The sequence below is a fragment of the Saccostrea cucullata genome, unplaced genomic scaffold (assembly GCF_032062105.1).
Source record: "Saccostrea cucullata isolate Sc308-1 unplaced genomic scaffold, CSIRO_AGI_Scuc_v1 ctg157, whole genome shotgun sequence".
NCBI classification, from domain to species: domain Eukaryota; kingdom Metazoa; phylum Mollusca; class Bivalvia; order Ostreida; family Ostreidae; genus Saccostrea; species Saccostrea cuccullata.
In genome coordinates, this window is record NW_026918429.1 from 16,380 (window position 1) to 33,034 (window position 16,655).

A 16,655-nucleotide genomic window follows, 5' to 3' on the forward strand; every position below is an offset into this window, starting at 1 on the left:
AATTATAAGCACAAAAACACTCAAGACCATGATTGGCTGCAGTCCAAAGGGTGCTATAACCTTCATTTCTGATTCTTATGGTGGTTCTGCTTCTGACAGACAGATTATTGAAAAATCTTGTCTTCTGGAGCCTACATTAAAGCTTTTTGAAAAGGGCGATTCCATAATGGCTGATAGAGGCATTATGGTTCAGGATTTATTTGCTAATCAGGATGTTCATATTAATACCCCTACGCTGTTAAAGGGAAAATCGCAATTAGACCCAGACGAAGTGGTTCATGATCGACGAGTGGCGTCTAAAAGAATCCACATTGAGAGAGTCATCGGTTTGTCAAAGAGTTTCAAAATATTAAAGCATGGGATTTCGAAGAGTAAACTTCAGTTAGGGTCTCGTATCATATTTATTTGTTTTGCCATATCAAACTTCAGGAGAAATATTGTTCCAAAGAATGCATAAGATGATATTCAATGTTACTTTTTATTTGAAAAAGAAAAACTGTTGCTAATATGTACTGATAATTTATGGATAAAATTCAGTTTCACCACAGAAATAGTGTTGACTTGAGATTAATACCTTTTATCATTCAAGTTTTTGCAGTATTCAATACATGTATAAAGATCATTCATGTTCTTGTGGAAGCCCTAAACATTACAAACTGGAGGGTTCTAATTCCATTGAGTGTTAAAAAAAACGTAAAATCCATGTAAAAGTATATATATTTTTAAATACTGTAGTACAGTTGAAAATTACATGTATATACTGTACAACATAATATAATGACTAGGATGCACTATTTTTTAAAGAAACATGCTCTTCAAGGCAACATTGAAAATCCATATTTAGCAAACTGTAACTGTTCAGTATTTGAGAGCTGTGGTGGAATATCAGTACAAATAATTTTTGTTTTTGTTTTTAGACAAGATGAAATAAAATATATGTTTGTTTATATAAAAATTTATGACATGTACCCATTGATAAAATAAATATTTCCAAATGCAATAAACATGTATTAACACTGTTTGTTATACTTATTATTTTTATAAGTATCTTGACCATTGACCACTTTGAATGGCAAATGGATTATCGAAAGATAGTTCTGTGCAATGCAATACAAATAACATTTTCATTTTAAAACAGTGATGCAACATAGCTTCTGAAAAACGTTTTGTAAAAAGTTTCTAGCTTAGGAAGGAGACAATTGTTACAGTATTCATCGTCAAACAAGATTTTCTGTACAAACAAATCGCTTAAGGTATATACAACAAAGTAGCACAGAGACCTTTTAGTTACATAAAGCTGGCCTTGTATCTGGTCATAATATTTGCTTGAAGTCTTCAAAACAATTTTACCCTCATCATCATATTTCAAAAATTTGAAATTTTTCCCTGGTTTCACAACATCATTTCTGCCATTAAATGGACATTTAATTTCAACAATACTACTTCCATCAACAACAGCATCAGGAGAAGCACCCAAAAAAGGCTTGTCTAAACAAACAAAAAACCCACATTTCTTAGCATTTACATTAAATTTGCTGTTGAATACTTTCAAAGCTTTTGCCTTATAATTTTTTCCATGCCGCAAAGCTTCACTGTTGATTTGAACATCAGACAATAATGCAGCACACAACTTCTTGGTATTTCGACGAGAAGTGGCCTTGCATATTTCCCCAAACTTTGATGCTGTAAGGCGCCACTTCCTCTCGATGAACCAAATCTGGCTTGCACTCTGTTGTCTTGTGGACTCTTCAATCCTTACTACATCAGATTCTGTAACCTATATATGTGTAAAATTAGCATTAATTGATAAACAACTAAAAATCATAAGAGTTACATTTATTTTAACAAAATCTATCACATGTACCTTAATGGAATCATCAACCCAGTGCTCAGTAAAAGGCAATTGGCAATAGTCGTGGTCTTTGACAGCAGCCTTGAAAAATTTTTTTTGTCATATTAATTACTTGTACATTGTTAAAAAATACAACTTCACCAGAATGTAATTAATTTCTTATTTCATTCAAATATATATACCTGAATATTTGCCTTCCCATACATGTATCGGAATGAAATATCATTTGATGACTGGCTGCAGTAATTGGTAACTATAGATTGTACATAGTCGTTGTATCCAGGACAGTTTCTTCTTTTCTCTGGCCTTGGGTCACTGAGGAAGTCTGCAGCTAACTTTCTCTTTGTTGGAAGGTTTTCAGCTTTGACTGGAGATCATTGAAAGCACACAAAAAAATAAACAAATGCACTACTGTGAAATGAACAAAATTTTTTTTAAAACTAATAAGTTAAATTATACAGTATCAAAGAAACTTACAATATCCAGAATTTACTGAATTATTTAAAGGAATAATAAATTACCATCATAGGAGGATTTTGGTTTTGTAAACATCATTAAAGTATCAGTGCACGACTTCCCTAGTCTGAGTTCTCTTGATTCTGTAAACTCTTTTATCATCAGGAGGACTGCAGCAATGTGTTTGCAGCTTCCATGAGGCCCCTTCCCTGCTGGACACTCACAGTGTGTGTTTACAGGATCTCCAGACTTTTTGTCTAGTTTTATCTTGTATATGTAGGAGACCTGTAGCAAAAAATATTATGTAAGGAATGAATTTAATAGCTACTCAAGTTATACTGGTATAACCTGTGTTGGGGCAGTTTACACTTTAATTTACAAACTACAAAGCAGTTTATTAAAAAAAACATAAACTCTTCAAACTCAGGTTATATGCAAACCAGTATAACTTAGGTAGTCATTTAGTTCATTCCTTATAATTTAATTTTCCAGTTATTAAATGTAGAAAATAAAATGATTGTTCCTTCAACATGTTCAAAATTGCTGTATTTTAGGTGAAACATCAATTGGACTGATATGTTTTTGACGTAGGCAATCCAGGTTATATGATTTATATTCATTCAATTAAATGAGACGTTAACAACTAAAACTGAATCATTATGAAATTGAAATAAATAACATGAAGAGCACTAATGCTCACTTTGTCATGTTGAAATAATTTCAGTCGTACTCGATTAAAAAATATATAACCTTTTTCTTCATTGCTGCTCCTACAATGCCACTTAGGTATATGTTATCATGAATAAGTAACTATGGAGCATGCCAGTACTCTGTCACTTTCATACATCAGTTGTCCTTTTGTTATAGACTTTAAATCATTCCGTGCTTGTCTGTCATCTGAATGAAAGTAACGAAGTACATGTATTTTAAGTTGAATGATATTTCTGAATTCCAGGAACTCTATTGTATCACTGTATAGTTTACTTTCATTTAATTGAGAGAAAAAATCCATATTACTGTATACAGGGTTATTTTCGCCCCGTGTTATTTTCGCACTTGCGAACTATTTTGCCCCGTTTTAAATTCGCCCAGTCAAAGTTTTGTTTAAGAAATTATGCTGTGTAATTTGAATTTGCACCGTTTTAAATTCGCCCATTCAGAAAGAGGGCAAAAGGGGCGAAAATAAAACAGGGGCGAAAATTTCCCTGTATACAGTATTTAATTTTTTCTTATTTTTAAAAATTGAAATTGTATTTACAAAGATTATGTCATGTTTTACCCTTTTATTTTAACATACTATATAAAGAATTTCCCATTGATTTGTGGTAAGATGTGTGATTTTTTATCAAAATTTGATGTGTTTTTTTTATCCCTTTTTCAAGGCTTAAGAACAGAAAATGTTATCTAGTTGAATAAAATTAATATCCAACCATATCCAACCATAAACCATGAGAGATTCTATATTTATGCAAGCTTATTCATTATACCAGCCATTCTGTAAATGAAGTAGGCCTCTATCTGCTCCTTGGATATTTTACGAAGGATAAGATGGTGGTCCTTTTGAAGCTGCTTAAATCCTGATGTGGGCCAGTCCACCACAGAAGGCTCAGGTAGTTTGATGGACGCTGGCGTGAAGTTGTCATTTCTGATGTAGGCTCTTAATCTAATATAGTAATGATTATACATGTACATCTATATAAAGAGAAAAAGGGGAAACAACAGCACTCAAAATCGTTGCTGAGATGCATCTGCCGTACCTGTTCCATCTTGCATTTTATCACGAAATCCTCTCTGTTTACTAATCATGCTTTGATGTATGTATTTGTTGTTTAATATACAGCAAGAAAAATAAATTATTACATGATAAATGAAACTACCTGTCAATAAGCTGAGTCTTTCGCCCAGTTGTCCGAGCTCCGCGATCGACCAACTCCTTTTTTAAGCGCGATACCGGCCAATCTACCAGATCCACAGCGTCGGAATCCATGTTGTTTTTATTAGTTACAAGCGCTTTCGAGATTCAAGCGTCCCGCGTACCACTTATAAAACAGCAGCGCCGCCTAACGTTTAATGACGTGAATGAAAGCTATTCATTTACAAAGTCTCTGCTCAGCCATCTTTTTTTCTCTGACTAGCCAGCTGTAGATCGACACTACTCCAAATCCATTACTAGTAATCTAAAGAATTTAACTTATTTTTTTAGTTGTTTGCTATAGAATACATGTACCAGTAAACACAAACACTTTGGCTATGTAGATTCAAGCCTCGGTAAACAATTCTCAAATTAATTCCACGGCTACATATGGGTCATTCTCAAAAAATGTCCAAATTTCAGTGAAACAAGTTTTTTGGTAAATATTTTAATGAAACAAAAGCTTTTTTTTGTGCTGATGAATTTAACAATGATATAAAATTGAGAGAAAAGGTTTAAGTACGATTAAATATTGATATAAATACTGAAAAAATCCTTCAACATGAGTTAAATTAGAGAAAATTGCGTGTGATTTCGCCAAGGGTATGCATTCAGCTCTCCTTATTGAGACAGTAAATATAATTTGGGAGTATAAAATACCTTTAATGTATTGTAAATACTTAAAACTGTTTAAAAACATGCTAAAATGTAACTGAAAAAGAGTAAGGATATATTTTTTTAAACAGTAAGTGTTCGTTACTTTTGCCGCGTCCTTAGTGTTTCCGAAACATAAAAGTTATCTGTAACAGTTATCTTTCCTCAAGGAACTCTTCAGCATCAGCCGCCTTCTAAACATCTTTTACAAGCCAAAATAAAATCAAAGTACTCAGAAGTACAGAGAGCCGGGCTCATTTACAGAGTAGAATGGATTTCTTACATGAATCACGATTATATTCTGATGAAAAAATTATTTTAAAACTATCAATATAAATGATAAGACACTGACAGTGAGTTTTTCAATCCTAATACCACGGTCCGATTTTGTCAGAATCAGAATTAATCTGGTACCGCAGCTGAATGTAAACAAACAGGCCAGTCTGGTTCCCTCTCCTGCTTTACCTCGTATGTGTAGAGAACTAAGGTAACACTGATTATCAAAAATCCTTACGCTAATGAACTATGTTCTTTGACGTATGAAGTTTTCAAAGTCATTACTTCTAATGTTTATTTTATATAGATAAAACTTCGTTTTATTTTTGTTGCTTTATCTATAGCTTTTGTATCATCTCAAAAGCGGTTGAGAGTAAGAACTATATTTTTGCGCGTAACTTTAAAATGGCGACTATGGGGTCAACATCCTGTCTTGAACAGGATCACATAAGCCGGCAATTGCTCTTTGAGCAATAGGCCCGGCTAAAAAGACACAAAATACACGTGTTTCACCCCGTAGACACAATATATGGTTTCAGTTGAGTTTGGTTGAAAGAGTAATTATTTTTTTAGTCCTTGGAGTTACTTAAATAATGGGATGATAAATTAAAATATAATGTTTTTGATGCATTGAGCGACTTTGTTGTAAAATACACATTCTCTAGGTGCTATGCTCTGTCTTCATAAGTCAACCATTGTTTTTATACTTACAACTTTTAATGTAATAATTCCCTGGCGATACTGTCCATTTTGTTACTGTAGGAAAAGTTACTCGAAGGACATATTTAATTACTCTATGGACAATCTGTACAGAAACTTCAATATTTACAATTTAAAAAATAAAATATAATGTGTAAAGTTTATCGAAAATTATATATCAATAATATTTGTATCATCTGAGCATATGTTTTACATATAATATTTTATACATGCTACAAATTAATTCAATAAACGATACGCGTAACACTTAGGACAAATTTGATAACTCCATGGATGTCAAAATGATGAAACATTTACATCATAAATGTACTCTTGTATTTACACTTGTTTCAGCAGTAGAGTAGAGAGTCTTTATTTATTTTGAGTAAATTGGAATATCAAAATTTCTTATGAAATACATCTTTACCCCCTTTTAACCCTATAATACTTAACTGTGGTAAAATTATAAACAAATTCAGTTACTCAAGGGACACAGCAAGCATTTAAGATAGAAAAATGAAATAAAAATATCACGTATGAAGTCGTAATTGTGTTCAATGTATAAAAGAAAACAATTGTGGGGAGATGATACAATTTGACTTACATTAAAAATAATGAAGTTCTTAAAAACGAGATGGTTAAAGTAGTAACTCCAGGGAAGTTTAGGAACACAAGGGAATAAAATAAGAATGCAGGGTTTTATGATATATAACATGTTTTACTCGGAAATCTGTTGATTCTATGTCATGTTCTCTCGATGAAGATATTGGAAGGACAAAACATTTCAAAAGTTGCATAAAAAAGAGACAAACAGACAAGTGAAAGATCCAAGGAATTCAGACACCTTCAAATTAACGTCAGATATAGAACATTTGACTATTCTAGCATGGAATGAGTATGTCCGGCGATGAAATAGTTACGAATTTTTCATCACTATCAAAAGCGATATCGAAAGATTATAATTCCGAGGAACAATGCATCTGTCACCAATCATGATTTTTTGTTTGAATGTAGATGAAGACGCTCTTCATGCAGATTTGTCTAATTTAGTTTCCCCGTAAAGGTTGGAAATTGTTTGTAAACCTTATACTATAGAAGTATATTAAGGCTTTTGGAATGAAGTCGGAGCAGCTGAAGTTAGAGTGGACATTATAGTAGAGGCAGTACTTAATATGGATCTCTATCTTTCCCAGCATATCTTGAAATTTATATCAAACAACAGATAGGTATTAGGCAAAAGTATATTCTTTTTATTCTGGTGAGTATGGAGCTGATCAACACTTAACATAAAATCAAATAATTTATGAAAAAGGAAAGGCAGACAGTTGGGGTATTAAGAGGACAAAACAGTACATATGAAGAGAAACCAGAGCAACCAGAGTTCCTGGAGAAAAATAAAAATACTGAAAACACTGAGACCCTGGAAAAGAAAACAGATAAAAATGCTGAAACACTGGAAAAGAGACAATCAGAACCTCAGAAGATATGTGTTATCAAAGCAGTAATGAAAAAAAACTAAATACGACCAAAAACTGTAAAAGATGAATATTAGTACAACATAGGTGATGTTTTGGTTATAACTGGTCCTCCACATCCTGTGGGTAGGAAGTATTTAATAGATAGCCCAGTGTGGAAGGAGGTTGTATGTAAAACAACAAACAAAATGAGATGTCCTTTGTGTTACCTTTTGTCTTTGGTTACAACTTCTTTTAGGACATACAAATACTTGTACATGTACCGATCACTGATTCTAGGTCCCATGAAAGTAATCCTTCATTATTCATGCATAACTTATATTTATTTTTCGTCCATGTTGACGTATCTTTATAATTAGATAATTATGTCTTTGTTGTTACTTTTTAATCATTGGTGTTACTAGTCAGACTCCAAATGTAAAAAGAAATGAAATTCCAAGCAATTTTTTTTCGTAAAATCATATACTTTCATTAACATCTGTAAGATAATGTCATTGTTGTGCTTTTTGCGGGGAGAGGGAAACAAATTTATTTTTTATTCTTAAGGTTTGAACAAAATGTCTTTTGTGTTACTTTTATGTCCTTTGTGTTATGAATATGTCCTTGGTGTAACTCAACCATTTTTCCTGAATTTTTTTTTCTAAATCTTTCCACAATTTTATCAAAACTTGCTACATAATCCTGTTGTCTTCTAATACGAAGTATATTTGCAAAGCCCATGTGTTTCATGCTGAGGTAAAATGACATATATGCTTAAGATATATATGTAAGAATAATCAAATTTTATAATTTTAACAACTTTCAGCTTCATGTCATCTGAAATTTCTTTCTTAAGAACCCTCAGTTTGTTTTGATAGAATATTTTTGATCAAGATGTTGAGATTATGATTCTAGAAACCTGAAATTTTTGTTAGTTATTATTTTATTGCGATTTCTAAGTAAGTAACACCATGGACGTTTATTGTTGGATGCACCTACTTAAAATGGATTTTATAGTAAATGTTGATAGAATTCTTAGTGTTTCAACATTTTTTATGCATCTCTGATGTTTCATTACTAACATAAAACTTTAAAGTATTTAGTTCTCAGGATTTATTTTCTCTAAATTCTCTTGATGGAATCTGGACAAAATTTGAGAATGACCCATATCATCATTATTGATACTGTCTTACGTTGAATTAAAGTAATTTTGGAATAAATTTCATGTATAGTCTGCAGTTTGGCATCTGAACGTGAATAATGCAAACGAAAGAGCGCAAACTATACAAGATACCCCACACGTCATACATAACACAGCTTTTGCAATGCATATTTTGTTTACTACAAAACTCCTCGGGTGTTTTGGTTCGGTGGTGAAAACAAGAAACCCATCTGAACTATAAGCCAACATTTCGGAGGAACCATTTTCTTTGGCTAATCGAAGATTCACTCTTACATGACCCCAAATAGAATGTTTTTAGATGTTTGAGAAGCAGTAGCGGATTCGGAACATCTGATTTTAATTAGATTGCATCCATCTGTGACATCAGTTTGGAATGTTATTGGTTTTACTATTAAGTAAAGTATTACAAAAACAGAATGTCTGGGTTTTTTTCTCTGATGGCATTGGACAAAGATATGCATACTGAAATATCATTTCATGCACTTTTTTCGGTACATATTAGATGAAAGCATGCTAACCGCTTTTCAGTACTTTCAGTACTTTGATTAGATATTCCAATATAAGGATATCATGGTATTTGAAGTCCAAGACCAGCTAGAGGGGGTAGTTATGGACTTAACTGTTTTCAAGACAACACTGGTAAGCACATGCGTAAATTTGTAGAGGAGTTGAAGGTCCAAGAACGCAAATTCAATGATATTCCACTCAAAGGTCAAGTCAAAGGTGTGGAGGAGTGGTCATCCGACAGCCATCTTGCAACATTTATAAATGATGCAGTTAATATTTGGAGAAACGGCAAGTTATGATACAAATTTAACAAAATAAATTAAAAAAAAATTAATTCTCATCATGACAGAATAGTACATATTACGACCAATTAAAAAATTAAGAAAAAAATCAACAGTTTTACAACAATGTATAAGTTTAAATTTTAGATTCCAGAACTTTAAGGAGGCGCCCTTGATTTATTTTGAGGTATTCGACTATATATAGCAAATGGACAGCTGCAGCAGATCGGGAAGCATTTGCTATCTTTGGCAGAGACTCCATTATCGGAATCATGTCCTTCTTTTCTTCAGTCTTTCCCCAAGATGATGACTACAAGCAAGACATGCTTAGGCAGTTCAATACGTTGAAAGCCTCCCTCAAAGGAAGGGTGGGTTACAAAGTTGAAGTGCATTTTCTCTTTTTTACTCTGATCTACCTCTGGGTCTCAAGTAAATAGAGTTACAAGCATGCTAAGTTTATAATTATGATAAGCAATTGTGTCTCTTTCAAAATTATGAATTTCATGGCCTCTGGTTTAAAACAGAACCAAATTCGATTGTTGGAAAGTTGTTACATGATACTCATTTGACCTATAAGGCCCGTGGGCCTCTTGTTTACATTACAGACTTATGAGCTGATATTACCTGAAAGACCACACAGACATGACAAACTTGTCCTCATTCTAGAAATTATGTGTGTTCTGAGTCCCTGTACTGCAGAATGTGAACGTGGCTTCAGTCAAATGAAGCAGTTGAAGACTGCATTCCGCAGTACACTGACTCGGAACAACCTCCAGAATCTAATGCAGATTTCACTGCATGGATCTTCTGTCAACGAATACGACCCCTTAAATGATCTTAGGAGCTGGTTGAGTACGGGAGGCACAAAGCATGTTAAAGGCATTACATAAACCCTGCTTTGTCTCTCCAAAGAAAGGTAGCTGAAGAGCTTGAACCATGGGAAAAATGATAGCCTGTAAATGGATGCAGTTGTATTAACATAATGTCAATAAAAAGTTAAAACTCGTGTTTCATAGTTTTTTATTGGGCACGTGAAATTTATTGTATCACTTGCCCTTGAGCAAGTGAGTTTTTTAAGAAAATGCTAGACCCCTGATTTTCATGCATACCTGCCACCGTTCTGCCCACGCGCGATTCACGATCCAGGCGGTCACGTGACATGTTTTGAAGCATTCTATGCATAGACGCTAAAATATTTTCCGAGTCTTATATTTCTAACCATGCAAGTTGATTTTATGACAAGAAAAGTCCATTTGTCAGAAATGACCAAATCTCGGAAATAGGATGGTTGCACAAGGATATCCTTTTGCAGAAAATCAGTCTCTGTCGAGACTAAAGCTCTACTGGTTTGTACTTATAACAAAGGAAGAGAAAAGTACTTAAGCAGTTGGGAATTGAAACTTTACAACAGCAATTGAAACTTTACAACAGCAATGAATAGAATAATGATCCTTGATAAAGTCTCTTTACGTTTTTAGTGTAGTCTACTTGTGCATGTGCCAAGTTATTTATATTGAAATCAGACCAAAACTGTAGGAGGAGTAGCATTTTGAAAGAACTTTACAGAAATTTCTATTTTTAATAACCACGGCACCACCGTTCATCAAAATCAAAAACCGATAGACAGAATTGAGAATTATGTATCTTTGTATAGTCTACTTGTGTGCCAACTTATATTGAAATCAGACCAAAACTGTAGGAGGAGAAGCATTTTGAAAGAATTTCACAGAAATTACTTTTTTTAGTAACCACGGCAACGTCGTACATCAAAATCAAAAAACGATATATATAGAATTATGTATCCTATTGCAGTCTACCTGTGTGCCAAGTTACATTGAAATCAGACCAAAACTGTAGGAGGAGTAGCTTTTGAAAGAATTTTACAGAAATTTCTATTTTTAGTAACCACGGCAATACCATTCATCAAAATCAAAAACTGAGAAATAAAATTATGTATCTTAGTGTAGTCTACTTGTGTGCCAAGTTATATTGAAATCAGACCAAAACTGTAGGAGGAGTACCAGTTTGAAAGAATTTCACAGAAATTACTATTTTTAGTAACAAGGCAACATCGTTCATCAAAATCAAAAACCGATATATAGAATTATGTCTCTTATTGCAGTCTACCTGTGTGCCAAGTTATATTGAAATCAGACCAAAATTGTAGGAGGAGTAGCATTTTGAAAGAATTTTACAGAAATTTCTAATTTTAGTAACCACGGCAACACCGTTCATCGAAATCAAAAACCGATACTCAGAATTATGTATCTTAGTGTAGTCTACTTGTGTGCCATTTTATATTGAAATCAGACCAAATTAAAACTGTAAAAGGAGTAGCATTTTTAAAGAATTTCATAGAAATTACTATTTTTAGTAACCACGGCAACATCGTTCATCAAAATCAAAAACCGATGTAGAATGCAGTCTACCTGTGTGCCAAGTTATATTGAAATCAGACTAAAACTAGTATTTTGAAAGAATTTCACAGAAATTCTATTTTTAGTAGCCACGGCAACACCGTTCATCGAAATCAAAAACCAATACAAGGAAATGTATCATAGTGTAGTCTACTTGTATGCCAAGTTAAATTGAAATTAGACCAAAAATGTAGGAGTAGCAGACGGACGGACGCCGGACGCATTACTATCGCATAAGCTCCTCTGGTCTCTGACCAGTAGAGCTAAACATGGTGACCATCACAACCCGAGTCTTCTGTCATAGGAACGTCGTTTATCCAATATGGATAGAGTTGTGGGGACCTGTTTTTTTTTAATATTTAATATGTTAAAAGTCGAAAATAAACTATATTTTAGAGATTTAATAATTATATAATTGTTAAGATATTAAATCATTTTTCTAGCGTAAGTTCCAAATCTTTCAGAACGAATTGCCTAACAAAGGGCACATCTCTTCCCCCAGCTTGCTTTTGTTGGGCTAGCCTAAAAACAAAGTTATTTTTAACCATCTCCCCCCTTCACTAAAACAACCGAATCCAATTTATAATTGAACGTCTGGAAAGTCTTGTACCAATTATCATAAGATACTTCAAAGGAATTTCCAAGTTATACGTTAAACTTGCTCGAGTAAGACAACCATTTTTATCACGAGTCACGTACATATTGACGTCATTTTCAAATTGTGACGTCACAATTACGGAGAGAATGATTACGTTTCATATGCTATTTATAGAACATGTGCTTGATCGTTGGTGTGTCAAATTGCATTCTCATCGGAATCGTGGTTTTACAGAAATAGTTCGCGAACGTTTTTGATCACCCCTCGTAAATTAATATGTGATAACACAGACAGTTCTGATGAAAATGATGACTGTAAATCTATCTTTGACAATGATGAAGAGTTCTTTGATGCTGAAACAAATATTCTTAAAGAAATTGATAACATGCTAGACTTAAGCAATCACTGCCTAGTTTTGAGAGTATGCCAGGGCATCAACAATGGTGGGAAACATGGGATAATTTGCATAACGGGCTTCGCCCGTTTTGCTAAAATTATCCCATGTTTCCCACTTTTGTTGATGTCCCTGGCATACCCTCAAAACTAGACACTGATTACTTATATTTTCATTTTCATTTGTTTTTGTAATCGTCCAATTTAGCAGATTGGAAATATACAAGACATTCCATGTTATTTTCCATTGGCCGACCTGTGACGTCAAATTTTACTATTAAAAAAATAGTCCCATAAAACACGAAACAATCTTAATGATTATTAAATTATACTGCAGTCAAATATTAACATTTATAATATAAACAAAAAAAAATTATATTACGATCAAAGCAATCTTGCTAACTTTAATTATGTGACCTAGATTTAGGTTGTCGGAAGCAGGAACACGTGTATAGGCACTAGGTCACTTCTCCGCCGCCATTTGAATGCAATGTTGCAGTTGATGAAACAGGAGTTGATCAGCATGGTCAGGAAACAGAATTGTGTGTGTTAAAATAACAGAGGACGTTGAATTGCGTAAGAAGTTGGATGGTAATGACTGAGGGACGATGTCTGTATCGGATGATCTATGTGGCAATGCTGATTTCTCCACGTGGTTCGGATGGGCTGTTTAGTAAACATGTTTACAGAAGTGAAGTTCTCGGTCTCGCGAGGCCTCGGTGATTATGGACAGCGTTGCACAAGTGACTTGTAATCCGAAGATAGTTCATTATTTATTTTGTTTGTAAAAAGATATATAATATCTAATTACTTAGTAAACAATTATACAAAAAATAATTTTTTCCCATATATTTATACGCCAATCATATACATGCAAGTTTGACATTTGACCTTCAGTAGTATTTCAATCTTCAGAGAAATTTATATGCCACAGGAATCACGGCGAAATAAACAAGATTCACTTTTGTAGTGTTTATCATAGGGAAAACGATTGGAAATGGAAATATAAACATGTAAATGAAAATGTGCATGATGTTTTGATTTTAAGAAACAACAAATAGAGCTTTTTAAAAAAGCTTACCGTCTTTAGCAACAATCTTAAACAGTAAACTGATCTACACCTATCAGGCCGTATAATTCTTTTGAATTTCTTGATTTTTAGCTCTACTGGTCAGAGACCAGAAGAGCTTATGCGATAGTAATGCGTCCGTCGTCCGTCCGTCTGTCTGTCTGTCTGTCTGTCCGTCTGTCTGTAAACAATTTTTCAAAACCCTACTCCTCCTACAATTTTTGTCTGATTTCAATATAACTTGGCACACAAGTAGACTACACTAAGATACATAAAATAGTGCATCGGTTTTTGATTTCGATGAACGGTGTTGCCATGGTTACTAAATATAGAATTTTCTGAGTAATTCCTTTAAAACGCTACTCCTTCTACAGTTTTGGTCTGATTTCAATATAACTTGGCACACAAGTAGACTACACTAAGATACATAAAATAGTGCATCGGTTTTTGATTTCGATGAACGGTGATGCCATGGTTACTAAATATAGAATTTTCTGAGTAATTCCTTTAAAACGCTACTCCTTCTACAGTTTTGGTCTGATTTCAATATAACTTGGCACACAAGTAGACTACACTAAGATACATAAAATAGTGCATTGGTTTTTGATTTCGATGAACGATGTTGCCAGGTTACTAAAAATAGAATTTTCTGAGAAATTCCTTTAAAACGCTACTCCTTCTGCAGTTTTAGTCTCATTTCAATATCACTTGGCACACAAGTAGACTACACTAAGATACATAGAATAGTGCATCGGTTTTTGATTTCGATGAGCGGTGTTGCAATGGTTACTAAAAATAGAATTTTCTGAGAAATTCCTTTAAAACGCTACTCCTTCTACAGTTTTGGTCTGATTTCATTATCACTTGGCACACAAGTAAACTACACTAATTTACACATAATAGTGCATCGGTTTTTGATTTCAATGAACGGTGTTACCATGGTTACTAAAAGTAGAATTTTCTGTGGAATTCCTTTAAAATGCTACTCCTTATACAGTTTTGGTCTGATTTCAATATAACTTATCACACAAGTAGACTACACTAAGATACATAATTCTGTGCATCGGTTTTTGATCAGTACAAACCAGTAGAGCTACAGTCTCGACAGAGACTTCTGGTGTATTTCTACATTAGCTTTTTACTGGCATTAGCCCTACCACAGTTGTCGCTCGGTCATCTCCGTAAACTTTGACTGGCCGAGAGCTTCCGGCAAACCTCGGCTGATTCCATTCCCTTCTTCAAATAAGAAAGGGGAAAAGTACAATAACAAATTGTAAAGCCTGCAATAAAAATCAAATTTTATTTATAATGAAACTAAAGAGATCTTTTTATTTATTGCTATACAAAAATCATGTTATTAGGAATTAACTGCTGCTGATATTGTTGTTCATTTTGTCATTTTTTTTAAGATTAAAAATCTTGCAAAATTGTTAAGTCGTACGAAAATTAGACCATCAGAAAGTTATCTCCCTTGCCTTGAACTGCATTTCAACCAATAAAATAATTGAAAGTTTTCTCATCATGCATTTTCTACCAATCACAAAAGAGAGGAAGTGCATAGTCCGAAGACTGTAAAAAACTTTAACTATACAATTACCGTCTTCCTTGGAAGACGGTAATCAATGAATATTGTGACACACCTATGGAAAACGAGGCAAAACTGTTCCAGACACTGGTGTGTTATAAACCAGATATTTTTCAGAATTGGTATGAAACGCAAAGTCAAAAGGTTCAGGAAATTTCAGATGCAGTGTTTCCAAGAGTTGAATTTAGATTTACCAGTAAGCATATGAGCAGCTTTTACAAGGAGTTTAATAATTATTTAAACTCTGAACAATTTCTACAATCCACTTCTAGAGTCATTTATAGTTATACTAGTTCTAAGACCTTTGGAGTTTAAAACCATGTTATGTCATCTGTTGTGTTTAACATACAGAAAAAATTCTTAAAAGATCTAATGGAAACTATTCAATGTGATTCTCTGCCAAAAATTAATTGTAAAGAAAGTGTAAATATTTCATCAGGTGGGAGAGGTAAAATAAGGTACATTGCTGGATACTGTGTGGCAAAATAGACGACTTTCACATGTGCAAAATTTATTCCCCTTAGCTTGGTCAATCTGGGGTCAATCGGCGTAGGGCACTGTTTTCCCTCTATAACCTTACCAACTTTATGGGTCAGTATCTTAGAAATAAAGTACATGTATGTATGAATATATACATTATGTTTTTCATGTTGCCCCATAGTCTGGCAATACAGGTACAGATCAAAATTTTCCGATAACGTTTGAAGATTAAATATATTAACAGGTAACTTACAAAGGACAAAGTGGGAAAAAATGAAAGTTACGCCGACAACGGGAGATAACTCTTAGGAATGTGAAAATCTTTTATGAAAGCCCTCACTCAGGAATAAACTATTCAATATCAAGTTCCTGAGTGAGGTTCAACATTTGCAGAGGAAAATGCAACTACTCGAATCTGTTTGTATATCAGAAACAGAGTTGGCTACATGTACATCTGATGCAGGAATGTTGGAAGAGAAGAAGAGGAGACAAAACATCAAGGAAAGCTTGACCAATGTAAATGACTCTGTGTTTTCCTTTTTTATGTTTCTTAATGAGAAATGTTGGAATTTCTTGAACTATGAAACATTGTTAAGCCATGGTGAAAATCTTTTTCAGGGACTGAAAATGTTTATTCTAAATGACAAAGAATTGACTGTTGCCTGTATAGGTGTCTTTGAAGACAGACTTGTCCCACTGACTTCAAATCTAAATAAAGAAAGTTCTGCAAAAGATATTGTTCAGGATATCGTAATGGAGCAAGTACTAAATTTGGAACTTATTCTTGCCCTGAAAACAGAAATATGTGAACTTTTTATGAAAGTTTGTGCAAGTCAATT

General features: G+C 33.5%; 1 protein-coding gene across 1 annotated transcript; it reads right to left on the reverse strand.

Moving 5' to 3' along the window:
- Window positions 1-1,129: 1,129 nt before the first annotated feature.
- LOC134265512 (uncharacterized) lies at window positions 1,130-4,310 on the reverse strand. Its single transcript, XM_062747733.1, has 7 exons — window positions 4,186-4,310; window positions 3,796-3,971; window positions 3,138-3,205; window positions 2,374-2,593; window positions 2,035-2,219; window positions 1,865-1,933; window positions 1,130-1,777 (listed from the first exon to the last, which is right to left on the reverse strand). The coding sequence occupies exons 1-7, from the start codon at window positions 4,293-4,295 to the stop codon at window positions 1,130-1,132; spliced, it is 1,476 nt and encodes a 491-aa protein (XP_062603717.1). The 5' UTR covers window positions 4,296-4,310.
- Window positions 4,311-16,655: the final 12,345 nt, after the last annotated feature.